Source organism: Argiope bruennichi, chromosome 4, assembly GCF_947563725.1.
Source record: "Argiope bruennichi chromosome 4, qqArgBrue1.1, whole genome shotgun sequence".
NCBI classification, from domain to species: Eukaryota; Metazoa; Arthropoda; class Arachnida; order Araneae; family Araneidae; genus Argiope; species Argiope bruennichi.
The window spans coordinates 143,411,474-143,427,275 of record NC_079154.1 but is presented as its reverse complement, the minus strand read 5'-3'; the positions used below and the strand labels follow the sequence as shown (position 1 = coordinate 143,427,275).

General features: G+C 33.2%; 1 protein-coding gene across 1 annotated transcript in view; it reads left to right on the top strand.

Moving 5' to 3' along the window:
- Positions 1–15,802, top strand: part of LOC129965447 (arrestin domain-containing protein 4-like) — a 94,943-nt gene that overhangs the window by 72,224 nt on the left and 6,917 nt on the right. The window contains exons 4-5 of the mRNA XM_056079317.1: positions 6,878–7,060; positions 15,105–15,290. Of these exons, the coding sequence (XP_055935292.1) occupies positions 6,878–7,060; positions 15,105–15,290 (369 nt within the window). The remainder of the gene's footprint in view (positions 1–6,877; positions 7,061–15,104; positions 15,291–15,802) is intronic.

Sequence of the window (15,802 nt, the reverse complement as noted above, 5' to 3'; positions counted from 1 at the left end):
GTTTTTTAACCTAAAAGGCAACTTTTCTGCACTACTATCAAAGTAAAATCTTGAAAAAAAAATAATTTAAAGCTATTTTGTTCCACCATAATGATCATTCTTACACATGGACTATGATTCGAATTCGATAAGACCGAATTTTCCTTATCTTTTATGAAAATTTGTTTGAATGTCCGTCATTTCTAATAGCTACAATTGTAATTCTAATTCTTCACATCTAATAATGGCAACATTTATTAATGCACTGTAAAGTAAAATAATTTTTGCTCCCTATATTTTCTGCTTTTTAGATTTTAATTTATAATTCACTGTTATAAATGTTGTAGAATCGTTAAAATCAAATTTCATACTTGACATCATGAGACACTATGAATGCGGAGTAAAACTGAAATGAAATCAACAAACTAACTGTTCATTATGTTCTGGAAATATTTAAATTTTGAATTTTCAAAGAGAAAGCGCAAAATTTGTAAAATCAAGTGTATAGGGATGGAAATGAAGAATCGACAATAAATCGAATCAAATAAACGTGTATTATAATGCCTATATTTTGCTTGATTTTCGTGACATATGTGTACACATCCCATAATAGTATCAGATTTTTAATAATTAAAATTGAATAAAAAAATTTCAGATGATAAGAAACAACAATGTTGTACATAAAATACTTTTGTGTGCTATATAGCTGAGGGAAATTAGATTTTTTTCTCCGCTTCATTCGAGGAAAACTATTTTAATGTCTTTATTTAAACATGAGAAGACTTGTTTATCGTTTGTACCAACTTTCTGCTGTTGCTTTACGTAGGGAGTATGAAAAACTTCGCTGTTTCCGTTTTCATTCCTCCAATAACTTACAAGCGATACATTTCTCATGCATGGATTTAATACTTTGCATTTTCCTCTTTTAAAATGATGTGGGGGCAGTGTTAGGGCAAGAAAGATAAATTTTTAGCAAAAAGGACTTTTTGACAAATGGTTTGTAATGATTTATATATAAAATATCACCATTTAGATATGCTTCAAAGTCAGATTAGTCCTATAAGATAAGATTAGTCCTATATCTAATCTTATTTTTGAACACAGCAACAATAATTTTCATCAAATGTTGTCTTCCTTCCCACACCAACCTGCGAACAAATTCTGGGCACTCCTGGACCAAATAATTATTACAAAGAGGGCGCTTTAGATCTTGTGAAAGTCCTTTACAAACGATCAACGAATGCGAAAGTGAAATAAATCACCCAAAGTATGCTACAACCTTCTGATGATCTCTTCTCTCTCTTCCATTTATACCTTTAGGAAGAGTTGCTATACGGGTCCTCTTTAGATCCTGGAGGAATACGAAACGCTCTTTAATCATCTGATAAATTCTAATTAGGACTTAGATATAAAATAACCATTGGAACAGACAGGAGTTATGAAAAGAAGATTTAAATCGTGTCTGAAGAATCATTAGAAAGCATGATGTTTCTACTATTTTCCAGGCTTCCGAAGGCGGGGAATTTTTGCTGTGTATCATTTTGCATCACGGACGGCAAGAGTAAACAGATATGAAAAAATAAATCGCCCTTTGTGAAACCAAATTGGATAGTCAAGCTTGGAAAGCAGAGTTTGGAGCAATTTGGGTCGAGCGAAATTCTTCTTGAGAAACAGACTGATATCGGTATGAGGTTTCACAATGCTACGAGTCTGCATGAAGTCGATAGATTCACTTGCTATTTTCAAAATTTCATTTCATGAGAAAAAAGAATGAGATTTCAGATAAAAGAAAATCTCGCAAATCTGCTTTATCCAATGAATACTTCGTTACACGTGAAAAATGCTTTTTATGATGGAGAATTTTTTTCTTCTCCGAGTAACATCGCAGTTGAAAGAAGCGCTTCCCGAAGAAATATTAGGGATACATAATAAGGTATTTTGATATCCAATCAGTCGTGCTGTTTGAGGTTTATTCGGGTGAGCATGTATAAGGAAGCACGGAATCCTTTCATTGTCTCCAGAGAAGGACTGCGGCAAACGTTGCATTTGAAGAGGCGACAGTATGTCGGAGCAAAAATTCCACTTAGATATAAGTAATGAACAACGCCTCTTTTCGATTATAATTCTCACATTTTTTTTATGAAATTATCTTATCAGCGTAAGAAGCGGAGGATGCTGACATAATAAGGCTGTGGGAGATACATTCAGTTTGATTATTTAATTGCAATAGGAAAAGGCAAGGCGTCTTTGTGATTCTCTCTGTTTTAGATCCTGATAGCAATAGCAATCTATTGGTTTTGATGAAGTCCAGAAAAGATAATCAGTAACTCTTTTCTACAACTCAGCCACTTTAACCACTTGCTCTGGCAAAAGATTCACAGATGCCCGTGTCAAAACAATCCATTGTAACTCGCAGCGAGACCACACAAATTATACGACACCCTAAAGAAATCGAAAAAAGATTTATACCTTCTAAATTAATCTAATTTCGACCTAAGATTGTGCTCCGGAAAATAATCTCAGTCAACTGGTAGCCGACATTATTTTTACTTTTGTGTTAATTATCGATTTTGTGATAAAGACATTTCGACATGTGTGGTCTCGTCTTTCCACCACAAGTGGTTAAGATGTCGAAAAGAATGAAAGAAAATATTCCTTTCTAGATACTGTCAGTGAAAGAGACTCAAAATCAGTCATTTTCAGATGGAAAAGATGCTTGATAATGAGGTAAAAGTACAAAAGGATACTGAAATATTCAAAAACCATCATGCTACTGTAACGTGACGGTTTAAGCAGATCATGTAATAACAGCTATGATTTTCTGAAATCGAGTGTTGGTAAGAAAATTGCTTCTACTTTGTATCCTGTTCTCTGATACTACATTCACCAAGTATATCTGAAAAAAAAAATGAGTTCAGCCTAAAATGCTCTTCTACAATAAAAGCTTTTGAAGAAGCTGCTTGGCTACATTCAAAGAGATTGTCTCTCCAGATAAATTTGTGTAAGATCCAATGAATGGAGTTGGTAGGCAGAGTGGCTTGGATTTCAGCCGAACAAGAGCTGCTTAACGATACCACCAATAAATGTCCCGATGGAATGATTGCAGAAAACAGAAAGGAAGTGGCTTCCGATTTGCCTCCATTGCAGAAATGCGTGCAGAATAACAGTGGTACAAATATGAATGCTGCTGTGATCCTATTCATTGATAAAACTTTTCATCAGTTTTGTAGGGGAGGACTTTGTTGAACTAACTTTTGCAGTTTATCATAACTAAACATGTCAAATTGCAACAGGATACACAATAGAGTTTTTTTTGCAAAAATTTTTATATTATAAAGTGATTTTTCAGTTAATTGATAGACGATGGAAATTCGGAATTTTTAAAAAAAAGCGGGTAACTGTAATTCTTTCATAATATTATTTTTCTGGTCAGCCATTTCGATTGGTGACTTAGCACTGTTGGCATATATGGTAAGGTAAAGGGAACATTAAATAAGGATTTTACCGCGCTTTCTAAGCAGTTGAATATTTACGAATTCTTTGGAGATTAAAAAATTTCATATATCGTTGTGTATGACGATGTAGAAGACGGATCAGTAGCATAGTAATAGTCTTTTATTTGATATGATTAAAAGCATAAGACGAAGAGCCAGAAATATACCGTGCAGAATGAGACATCAAAAGATAAAAATAATAAGAAATGGACGCATAACATCGTTTCGTGCGATAATAATAATTATGGAAATGCATTTTCATCTCGTGTGAAAAATGAAGAATAAAATTTCGTGCACGTTTCACCATCTTTCATACATATTAAGTAGATAAGAATGCATATTCTGCATTAATTCAATTATTTCCAACTATGATATCAAAATTTTGACCATATGTATGGCGCAGTATAGCCTATTTTGGCTCTTGTGCCATTAAAACTAACAATCCAATCCAATCCAATGATATCAAAATTAAAACACCTTAGATCTACGAGTGTATCTTAGCACAATGGCACTAAAAATGCATAGTATCTACAGAAAATCAATGGAAAATACGTGAAACAACAACACGTATGCAATAATAATTTCTTTCAAAGGATATTTATAATAAACGAAACACATATTGCTCAAAATTCGAGTCTTTACACTAAACGTTATATCGCAAGTTTGACGTCATCAAACGGGTAATTAAGTTCCAAGGGACAAAAGGAGTGAAAAATGCTTCGACTAAAAAAAAAATTTGAAGATTAATATTTAAATGACGCAGCAATTTTAAATTATATTTATTAGAAAGGGGATTACCTGAAATAGTTATCTATTGAGGTGATATAAAGGAATAGTTATCTATTGAGATTATAAGCGGAAAATTTGTGAAAACGTCCAAAAAGTTCCAAAATTATTACTAATAGAAAAAAGAAAAATTAATAAAAACAGGAAGGTGTCCAAAGGCGCTTTCTGTTTCCTTTATTACTCACTATAATATACGAGGATATCGAGGGGAGAACATTTCAGCCGGTGTTTTTCTCCTTCATTCATAGGTTTTTCAACAGGTTCGGAAACTAATTCTATCAGTAATCCACTTTACGTATGTCCTCCCGCTGATGTGGTGTAAAAGTTTGGTGAGGAGGGTGTCAGCTCAGGTGTCGTCCACGTCATCTAAAAGCAGCTCAAAATAACCCTAGTGTAATTGTAAAACGGGACGTTAATATAAATGAACTTAAAAAAACTATATCGAGGTGCGTATTGATGTTCAGTTAAACTCGCCAAATTTTCTAAATTCTGGTTCGAGAAGTTACCTGGGGGAGAAATTCGAAATATAAAATAAAATACAAGGCAAACTATCTCTGAAAATAAAAGAATTGAGTAGTAAAAATACTCATCAAAAGCAGGAAAAGATAACAACGCATTTTAATTTTCCTTTAAACCAATCTATCGCATCGACCGTTTTTTTATGTATAATGAATACTAAAAGGCAGAATTCGCCAGAAACTAACCATTTTAAGATGAAATCTAATTAATATTTTCTTAAAAAGCAAATGTTGACAAAGAATAGGAGCATTTCACTTTGTTTCGAAAGGACGTCGATGAACATTTTTTTTTTTTTTTTTTAGTCCTGGACAAACGATTTGAAATTCCGATTTGATTCCGACAAAATGGAACATTTGTCCAAATTTAATCTGCCGAAGGTCTCCCTTTTGTATCTTGTGGATACAAAGGGCTTCACACTAGCCATACCTAGTGTTGCCCATCCACAATGCACACCAGAGAATCTACTTTCACTTTCACTACCATCCTGGGAAGAGTGGTAATAAACGTTTCGAGAATTCCCGCTATAACTGAAAACGAATTTATGATCGTATGACTTTTCCGTACGGGACATTTTCGTATCGATTATAAAACTGTCAATCTTACAAACGGTCTTACAAACCTGTTGTGTTATTGAATCAATTCTATAAGAGATTACAACATTTTAAACGTTATCTAAATGTGTCAGTTTTGGTGGAATTTAGCAGGATGTTTAACACGATTTTGAATACTCAATGACATATTCTTTAATACAATTTCATGCTTTTTGATACAATCTGAATACTTTCCATTTTATCTTCGATGAAAAAATGAATCGCTTTTCAATGAATTTATTCAAAAATGTATGACAAAAATCACGGACGAATGATATTTCTTCTCATATAAATGTTGCCTGCACTTCTTAAAAGTAATAATTTCTTGTGATTTTAGATAGCAAGTGCATGATATAAATATAACGATTTGCATTAAACGAAAGGGTTTTGATTTCATCAATTAATGCTTTATTGCTTCTTGATTCGTTTGATCAATAAGTTAAAACACTGGAAAATATGTTATTTAAATATAGACACTTAAAAAAATGTTGTTTCTTAAGTTTGAGTACAATTCAATGAGGTTAGTGGCATTGAAATGAATTTATAAGGAAAATAGTTGCAAAAGCAATTCTTGAAATGGCATGAGTTGTAAGAGAAACTAGAGAATTTTACCAAATTTTGTAGGTAAAAATAAAACGGTCTAATTTGTGCAGCATTAGCATACACACACACAGAAACTTTTTCCTTATGTTTAAGCATTAAAATTTAGTTAAAATACCAATACATTTTCTTGCCAAACATTTTTGCCAGCAGCTAATATGCTTCTAAAAAACTAGACTAATCACCCGCTTTTTTCAAAGAGTTATTGGACGCTTATAACATGTACAGAAATGCCCGGTACGGATGAGTCCCAATAGCAAATTTACACGTAGCACTTAAAAAAATCGCCGTTGATAGTGGCAGTGCTGATTCGGTTTCGATTCGGCTTTTATTTTACTGATATCAATTACTGATTCGTTAAATTCTAGAACATAAAAATTTCGAAAATGTAATTTTGGAAAAGGAAAATGGAAAGTTTCTTTTCCCCAAGAAGTGACTACTTAACTTATTTCTGGTAAACCAGTGTCAACATCGATAGTAATATGAAAATAAATATAATGATTATGATAATATTAAAAATATTAATTCGTATATGAACGGAATGGATAAAGTATAAATAAGTTCTTAAATAATACAAAAAGTGTTTTTTTTTTTTTCAACTTACTGCTTGAAATATTGGCGTTTTCGAAAACGGTATGCAATTAATAATGAAGCAAAAAAACTTGCTTGTTTTAACACAAACAGGTTTAGTTTGCATATATTTACGCCCCACTTTAAAGCAACACTAGAGTTATTTTGGGACGGACCTCTTAATTTTGAGCTTTGGTCTGATGACGAGGATGACACCTGAGCTGGAGCACCCCTTTCCAAACTTCCACACTACATTAACGAGAGAACGTTTGGCCCCAAAAGATCACCCCAATATTTGTTTACTTTCGCGTACCCTCTCATTTGAATTTCTGTTTTCAGCAACCCTTCCATTGCGAGATCGAAGAAAAGGTGGGCATTCCATGCCTGACGTCTGGAACCATCATTTGCCGAATCCGACTGGACAGGGGCGGGTACGTGCCCGGGGAGAATGTCTGCATCTTCGCCGCCATAGAGAACAGCAGCAAGGTCACCATCAAGAGGACGCGGGCCATCCTCACCGAGGTGAGACCTTGTATGCATTGATCATTTCTGAAGACCTTATATATCAAATGAATATGAAAGTTATTGTTACCCTTATTAATATTAACATTAATAACAGGGGTTGATGTAGACATTGCAATACCTATTATATATTCCATCGTTCAAAGTTAATCCATTTAGTTCCACATGTCGATATTTTTACTTTCACCTATCCGAAGAATACAAAGAAGAAAACTGTAATCTTCAAAAAATTTTTTAAAGAATCGCCTCGTTACAAAACTCCCTGAATCCGAAAAACACATTTTAGGAATTGAGTCTGTCGTAGAATTCAATAATTAAAAAGCGCTTTCAGCTAAACGAATGAAATTTGATATATGGATTTACACTAATGTCACTGTCAAATTGTCACTGTATGTCACTGTACTTTCTGTCAAATTTTGAACGAAATCCTTTCAGAGGAAGTCTGACCGGCTATCCGAATATATGTTAACACGATAACTACAAAAAAATTAACCAGATAGATAAAAGTTAAAATGAACCAGATAGATAAAAGAAGTTTATACACAAATTTAACATCTGAATTGTGGACCTGAATCAAATCCACCGAGGTCTGTCTGACTGTCTGTATTTTCACATGCTTTAGTCCGAAAATGCACTAGCTTGTATAAAAAATCAAATTTTATATCTAATCTTGGGATTATAATTACTATTTTAGTACTACGTCAAATTTCTTTTGAAAGAGAACGAAAATACATATCCATTTTTCTGGCCCTTACGCAACATCTCGGCATTTTATCGCGGAAATATGCACCAAAAATAGCATTCTGACAGACCTTTTTGTAACTACAGTTCACCAATGGCAATTTCCAAAAGTATTAAAACAAAACATTTTTATGCCATCTTAGAATATCACAAATTATATTTTCTATTTCGTCATTTTAATTGCTTTTCAATTTTTCTTTCATTTCAATATTGTTTTTAAAAAATTGAAATTGAAATAAAAATTTTCAATGTTGTTTTTAGGTATGTTTTACAACGGTATATATTTGTTTGTTATAAAAGCAATAAAAAAATCGCATTTCACTGTAACACCACTTTGAAGTTGCTATAGTTCGTGTTTCCTGTTATTCTTATCATTAGAAATTTTGTGACTCTGCTTGCAAATTTAGAAAGAAAAAGAAAACATTTATTAATTATTGTTCTTAGTAAAGTTTCATAATGTTTCGAGCCTTTTCCTTGCGGCAGGTACAAATGATGTGATGTGAGCGCAATCATAGAGCTCCATTCCACACTGAGCTAATTTCTAGCTTCCTTCATCACTCAGTAGGGAGTTTTCTTCTCCTTTCAAACAGGAAGTTAATAAGAGAAGAAAAAATTAATCTTCTGCAACCTGAGGGCGATTGATTATTTTATCAATATAAAAATCTTAAAACCATTAAGTGCTAATAAAAATACTCAAAGTAAATAAAAATTTTAACCACATAATAATATAGTTCAAATTTAAAAACTTTTCAGCAAAATTTCTATTAAGCTCGTTGGTGCTTAATTTCGGTAATTTCACACTTTTGATTTTAACTCTAAATTTTATGTATCTAAATACATGATCAACAGCACCACGTTATAAAAATGCATCGCTCGGAGTAATAAAGTCAAAGGGAATTCTTTGCAGTATAATTCTCGCTCGTCTGTTGGGAATAGAAATGTTCAACTACATACCGAGTCGCCGCCTAATAAACTGCATCTCGGTGGGTAGGTGATGAATCATTCATGCCTCATCTATTATTCGCTGAAAAGCACTTTCGTATTGCATTTCTTACTGAGACATCAGGTATCCAGACGAAAGAAATTTGCGCATCCTTGAGAGCTTTCTTAATATTTATAAACTCTCATTAAAACGTTTGCTCTTTGCTTTTTTATCTAGACTTTTTGTATAAGAAATACATCAAGAAAAAAGTACTGTAACCATAAACTAATTTAAATGATGAATGACCTCACTTCGGACCTAAGAGACAAAAAACAACAACGCATTCTGAAAATGCAAGTTTATCTGTAAACACATTGCCAAAACACTCATGATAGGTTTAGTGCGTGGTATTTCCTCAAAAATTGAAGATTTTTAAAAATCAATATTGGCATGCAATAGGACCACTGAAAATCTGTCGAAGCACTCGGACGTTCATTTACGGATTCCATTCAACAAAGAGGCAGAGGAAAATTCAAAATATGCTTTTTACACAAGTTTTATAAATTTGTATCAAAATTTGTTTGAAAACCGCGGTGAATAATCTTTTAGATGTGACCAAATCAGCTTGAGAGTTCCATTTTCTTACCAACTAATACAGCTTCACGCGTTCTGTGATTCGGTGAAGAAAATTGAGGATAAATTTTGGACGTGCACCCTTGGGCTCAAACTTTGTTGTTAATAACAAATAAAGCGTTTTTTTTTTTTTTTTTTTTAATCTTTGTACTTGTCACTTTGAAAGATGCGATCTTTTGAAAGATTGGGGACAAAATGTGATGCAGATGTCCAACTTTCGTGTTTATTTCACGCAGAGTGCTCTAGAAAAGTGGAACAAGAATTTATTTTCTTAAATATTGAACCTAGATGTATAATTTTAATTACAGAATTTCATTAAATAAAATACCCAGTTGTATTAATACATTTTTAACTCTTGGAGGTTAATAATTAAAAAAGTTCAAAACATTATTGTTGATACAGCCCTTATACGTAACAATGTCGGGTTATAAAATATTTTTCTGGATTCTTCTATGAACACAAAAAGTTTCACGTTTCTATCTACAAAATATACAATGATATATATTAAAAGGCATATTTATTGATTCATACCACTTTCTCATATTTCTGACTGGTGTTTGAAAGAGCCTTTCATTGCATTTTCAGCGTTCATAACATTTCCCTATAGATAATGAATCAGGAAATGATGACGCATATTTACTTTCTCGTGGACGTAGTATAGAGAAAGTATAGTAATCGTCAAAAAGGTGGAATTCGAAATCGTGACGAATCTCCACGTTTTACACCTCCCTGAGTTCGAGAAACACATTTTTGGAAAATGTCCGTCTGTCTGTCTATCTGTCTGTGACAAAAATAACTCAAAAACGCTTTGTGCTAGATGGTTAAAATTTGGTATACGGTCTTTACACCAAATTTCCAGATTTCTACCAAATTTTATGTAAAATCTGGTGAGAGGAAGTCTGTCTGTCCGGCTGTTCGAATATAAATGAACATGAAGGAAGAAAACTAAACAGATAAAATTCGGCACACAGATAGTATAGACACGTGTCGAATTACGTGTCGAAGAAATCGGAAGATGGCTTGACGTTCCGTCGATCTGCCCTTTAAGAAACGCCATCATTCAAAGACGCACTGACTGAAATCTATCCCTTTTGGTAGGATATTTTGCGACTGCAAGTGCAGTTTTGAAGTCTCTCACACACAAATTCGATCTTCGGACACTATTAACGTATGCCAGGGTGTCATCGCCAAATAACCGGATGAAGCGATAGATTTAGGAAAAATGCTAAATTCACGCCAAATATCGCTTTACTATCGTACGCCGATGCCATGCATGGAAGGGTATGCGAGAAAATTTGGGGAAGACCCCTTCCGATGGTAAAATTCCACGAGTGGTCAGTGACGGATGCATGGATTGAAATTTTTCCAAAATTTATTTTTACACACCTACACTTTGTTGCATTGCTCTAAAATTAATTGATTACACGCTATCAGTTTCATCATTTGTGACATCAAGAACAGTTTCTTGAACTCGTTGGTAACACCTGCAGGAGGAGTGTCATATATAGAAGACTAGAAGCGACTCCATGAAAAAAAAATAATAAAAGAGCTTCAAATGAGTTGAGTTAAGTAGTTCATCAGGTTCTTATAAATTTCGCATGGTGAAGAGGAGTGCTATCTTATTGTCCTGGTGAATGGAAGTATTGCCAATGGTAATTCTTCCACATACAATGCTTAATGATACAGTAGATCACTCTTTATTATTGACTAGAGCAAATGAATGCTACTGTCCAATATTTCATTTGTAAGCTAACTTTTTTTTTTTAAATAAAGAATTAAATAGAGCGACTTAACCTGCTTAGAAACTAACCTCTGCCTCCCCTAAAACACTTCCTCCTTGTACACTTCAATGAAAATGACTTTTTTCTCGTGGATCGGGCCTTTCAGCTTCTTTCAATTGTTAGCTGATGAGGCGTCGGTATTTTATACTCTCCGCGTTCCCATCCGAATGACTGCAAATTATATGAATGTAGAAAAAATCAACAGTGTTGTCGACTCTGGCCAGACATTTGGGATTCAGAAAAATGAATCAAAAATATTACGGATTCCAGGGAGTGACCATAATTTGAAAAAAAAGAAAAAAACCACCTTTCGTTTACTCTTTCTGATCATCAGATTCATTCCTTTGCAATGGGAGAGACACTCGGATAGCGTGAAAATAATAAATAAAAGGTGGGATCCTTTTCCAGATGATGTGTTCAATGGAAGAGAGGAAAGTGCACTTTTTTTAAAAGGAGAGCATTTCATTTTATGCCTTTTTCATTTTGCGCATTTTCTCAGCTTACTGAAAAGATGCGAAGTTTGACGGAGGATGGAAATTTATCAGAATACGTGTTTCAGAAATCATGGGTAGAAGGAAATTATGTAACAAAATGTGTATCATAGAAGTAGAAATAATAATAAACATAAAATGAACGAAAATAATATTAAATAGAAACACAATACTCTTGTTAAGGAACATAAATAAATAAACATACTCTAAGGAAACCAGATAGATAACATTCACAATACATGTTATCCCATCCTATAGGAACAAATAAAAATTTCAAGCATTTATAAAAAAAAAAATGATGGCTATAATACAACTTTAAAAGTAAAAAAAGTCTTGATTACTGATTTTGAAATATCTTTTCTGTTTCAAAATTTCGATTTTTAATAAACAGCAAATCTTTGAATCACATTTTCTTTTAAAATTATCAGAGAATTTATTTAGAATAAATTTCATGGATGCAGTGAAAACATAATGATCCCATCTTACAATATTTATATAGCAGTGACTTCAAAACATTTGAAACAATGAGAGAACTGCTCACGCCCCTTTAAGAAGAGCATGAAAAATTTTATTTTTTAAGTAAGAATTTCGCTTCAGCATGCTCAATGAATTCCTTCAAAGATTCTGAGTTATCCTTCAACTAAAATTTTCCCTAGTCTCTTACATATTATTCCATTTAATTCTGTCTATAGTGTCTTGAATAGGGAGTCGGGTCGATTGTTTCTCCTGATGTAAAAATCCTTGTTTCGCAGCAGTGAGCCCACTTCTCTGAGGAGACGGCCACTAACCGCGCAGTGCAATGCCGAACAATTTTTAATCTCATAAACAAAATCGGATCCTAGGTTAGCACTCTTTAGAGCTTCGGTAGATGAATGGTTATCTGTAAAAATGTTGATTTTAGAATTATTTTTCGAAGCTCCAGAGCAATTAGGCTTGGAAAACTAAATCAACATTATTTAATATAGAGCAACAATTTTTAAAGAAAACATTAAGTTATAAAATATAATGTAATATAAATATAAATATAATAAAATATAATTTATATTCCCTTATTTTTGCAAAATTGAGATTTTATGCCCTTTAACGTATTTATTGGGCAAAGTACATGTTAGTGGTAGATTTTTTTATCCAGTGCGCTTTTGAATTTTAAAATAAATTTAGTTCCATTTCTTCCCTTAAACAGTTGTCTGATTTGCACTGGCCTTTTAAAACTCTGAACGGGCAATTTAATGCTAATATTGCATTTCAAAAATAATAATTTTCCCTTTCTGTTTCAAATATACTCCTTTCTGAAGCTCTCTTTTCACAATAGGAAACTCTATCTATTTTCGCACTTTTGGTATAACGATGGTTATGAAGCATCTGTCAATGAAATTACAGCAATTAACAGTGCAATCACGGCGATTGACTCTCAGAAAGTAATCATGCGGCCTTCTCTGATTGCACCCGTTTAGTATTAGATGCTGTAATACGTGCATTCTCTCGATAATATAGATCACGCATCGGATAGAGGTAGCATGTGTCTCGATCTATAAAACTTGTCGTTCAACAACCGTACAAATGCTGCAGATTGAAAGATTGCACTACGTACTTCAGTAGACTAGTATATAAAGTAACTATATAGATCAATATTTAAGTAACTAGTGCTTTGGACACTACAGGAGCTGTATCAATTAAAATTCGCTCTTTTATCATCAACTTCTACAGATTTCAATGAGTTCATACATTTGTCCACTTTATCTTTAAAATATTGCAACTAGTAATATATATCTAGCTGCTGCAATATTCAGGAAATACACGCCTTTCTACTTTTTCTGGAAGACTTTCATTCCAATATGTATTCATCTACTTTTCTAAATTCTTTCATTTAGCAAACTAAGATGAATAATTATTTGATTTTATAGAATCAGATAATGTTTTTTTAATTAATGATCTGAATTTAGAAATATCAAATTCATTTAGATTCACTTTTGAAGTTTTGCCTTTGTTTTAAAACTAGCTGCCTTTGGCGACCAGCCGGTTCGCCAATCTTAATGTTCGTTAAAATTTTAATAATTAAATATTTTATGCATTTCCTATTTTAATAGCATCTTCATCAAAATACTTTAAAGCTTCAAATTTTGATACTCATATAATTCACTCATAATATTATAAAGGCCTTCCGTCATAAAGTAATATGCATCTCTCTAATTTTCTATTAGCTCCCGTAGAATTTATGCTTTAAATTAAAGTGGAAAGGATTAATCTGCAATTAATGCAATAATATTTTTTACTGAAACAAAGCATTTTTTTAATAATATGATTACTGAAAAAAGGGTCGATGAGCGTTTAAACCTTATGGGCACTAAAGAATGTCTTTCTTAATTTATGTAATATCTCAAGAATTTTTCAACAAAATTTTCTCAGATTCATCATGAGCAGATCGATTACATAACAATGTTTAATTTTTAATGTATCAGACACTAAGAAAATAAACAGAATCGTTTAAAATAATCGGTCGAAAACAGGTTACAAAAAACTACTTAAAAAACGATGTACTTAAAACTATAAGCACATACAAAAATTTATAACTAACATAAATACAATTTAATTACAAAAGCATACAACTAACCTAAAAATAATTTAAATCTCGTCCGCATCCGTTGATAATACTTTTCAACAATCAGAACACAATGCGCATGCGTGAATTTTCAACGCCAGTTGATAACGCAAATGCGTGAATTTTTATACGTCAGTTGGGGTAACGCTACGCAGATTAGAAATTTTTTATTTCCTAAATATTTTGTTATATAAAAAAATATTTCCTAAATATTTTTTTTTTCCTAATATTTATTAAAATTTTTTATTTCCTATTTATTTTCTTTTATTTTAATTTAGAATTACTTTAGAATGAATCTGAAAGATCGAATAATTCACAATGTTTAATTTTAAATGCATCAAACATTAAGAAAATAAATAGAATCGTTTGAAATAATCGGCCGAAAAATTTTAAGCCTAGTCTGATTAGCGTGGGAAAAAAAACTGAAGCCTTACTAATTTGGCGGTGGGGAATATGGAAAGATTTTGTTGGCGAGAAAGTTAGTTTCTAATTAATAATTAAAATTCAGATTAAAATTCAAAAAAAGGGACCCCAGGTGCACATTCCCGACCTCCAAGGTACACATGAATCAAATTTGGTAACTGTAGGTCGAACGGTTTGACCTGTAGAGCGCCAACATACACACATACACACACACACAACACACACACATATTGAGCTTTATATAAGTATAGATGTTATGAGTGACTGCAATGTTCACATAAGAAGCAAGAACTAGAACATTGATAGAATTATGTTGCCCCTTTTCAGAGAAAAATTAGGGGGTAAAAAAAAGAGTAATCATTATTAAAGTTATCATTATTTTTCTTAGAATATGATTTTATTATTGAAAAAAAGTATTGATTGCACACAAAACAGTTCCAATTTTGTTTTACAGACGATTCAATACACAGCCAAAAACAAACTTGTTCAGACGACGAGTCGGGAGCTGGCCTCTCTGCAAAAGGGTCGAATCGCGTCCGGCTCTGGTGACCAGTGGCAAAACGCTCTCCTTCACATTCCTCCTCTCCCACCGACCAACTTGAGGGGATGCCATTTAATCCGTATACAGTACGACGTTTACGTGAGTATATGCCTTCTTTTTATATATATTCTTTTTGTATCCTTCTTTTGTATATAACTCATTTTGAATTGTGAGTATATCCTTTTTCTCGGATATGACACAGTTGTTTTCATTCCTTATGCTCTTCCACAAGGAGTCCCTTTCGGACAATGTGCTTCATTTGACGATCAATGGCAGACACTGCAACAATATGATACTTTTCGAAGTGATAAGCATTCAAATTCAGGCGCTTGTCATAATGTAACCACCTGGCTACTCCGACCCACGGGAAGGCACACGAAAACACTTGAATGACCGGGCAGCAGCAACACCGGCGGGAACTGGGTTGAGTCCAAAGGGCCATCACCGGCCACGGTACAATCCTTCAATAAGGAAGTAGGCTCGTCATCGATGGCAGGAGTCAGACCCCCACCTTTTCGTGTACTCACAAGGGTGGCGAGAACCAACCACCATACTGGAAGCGTCACTATCTTCATTTACCACGTGCCCCACGTGGGACCTTGCCGTAATGT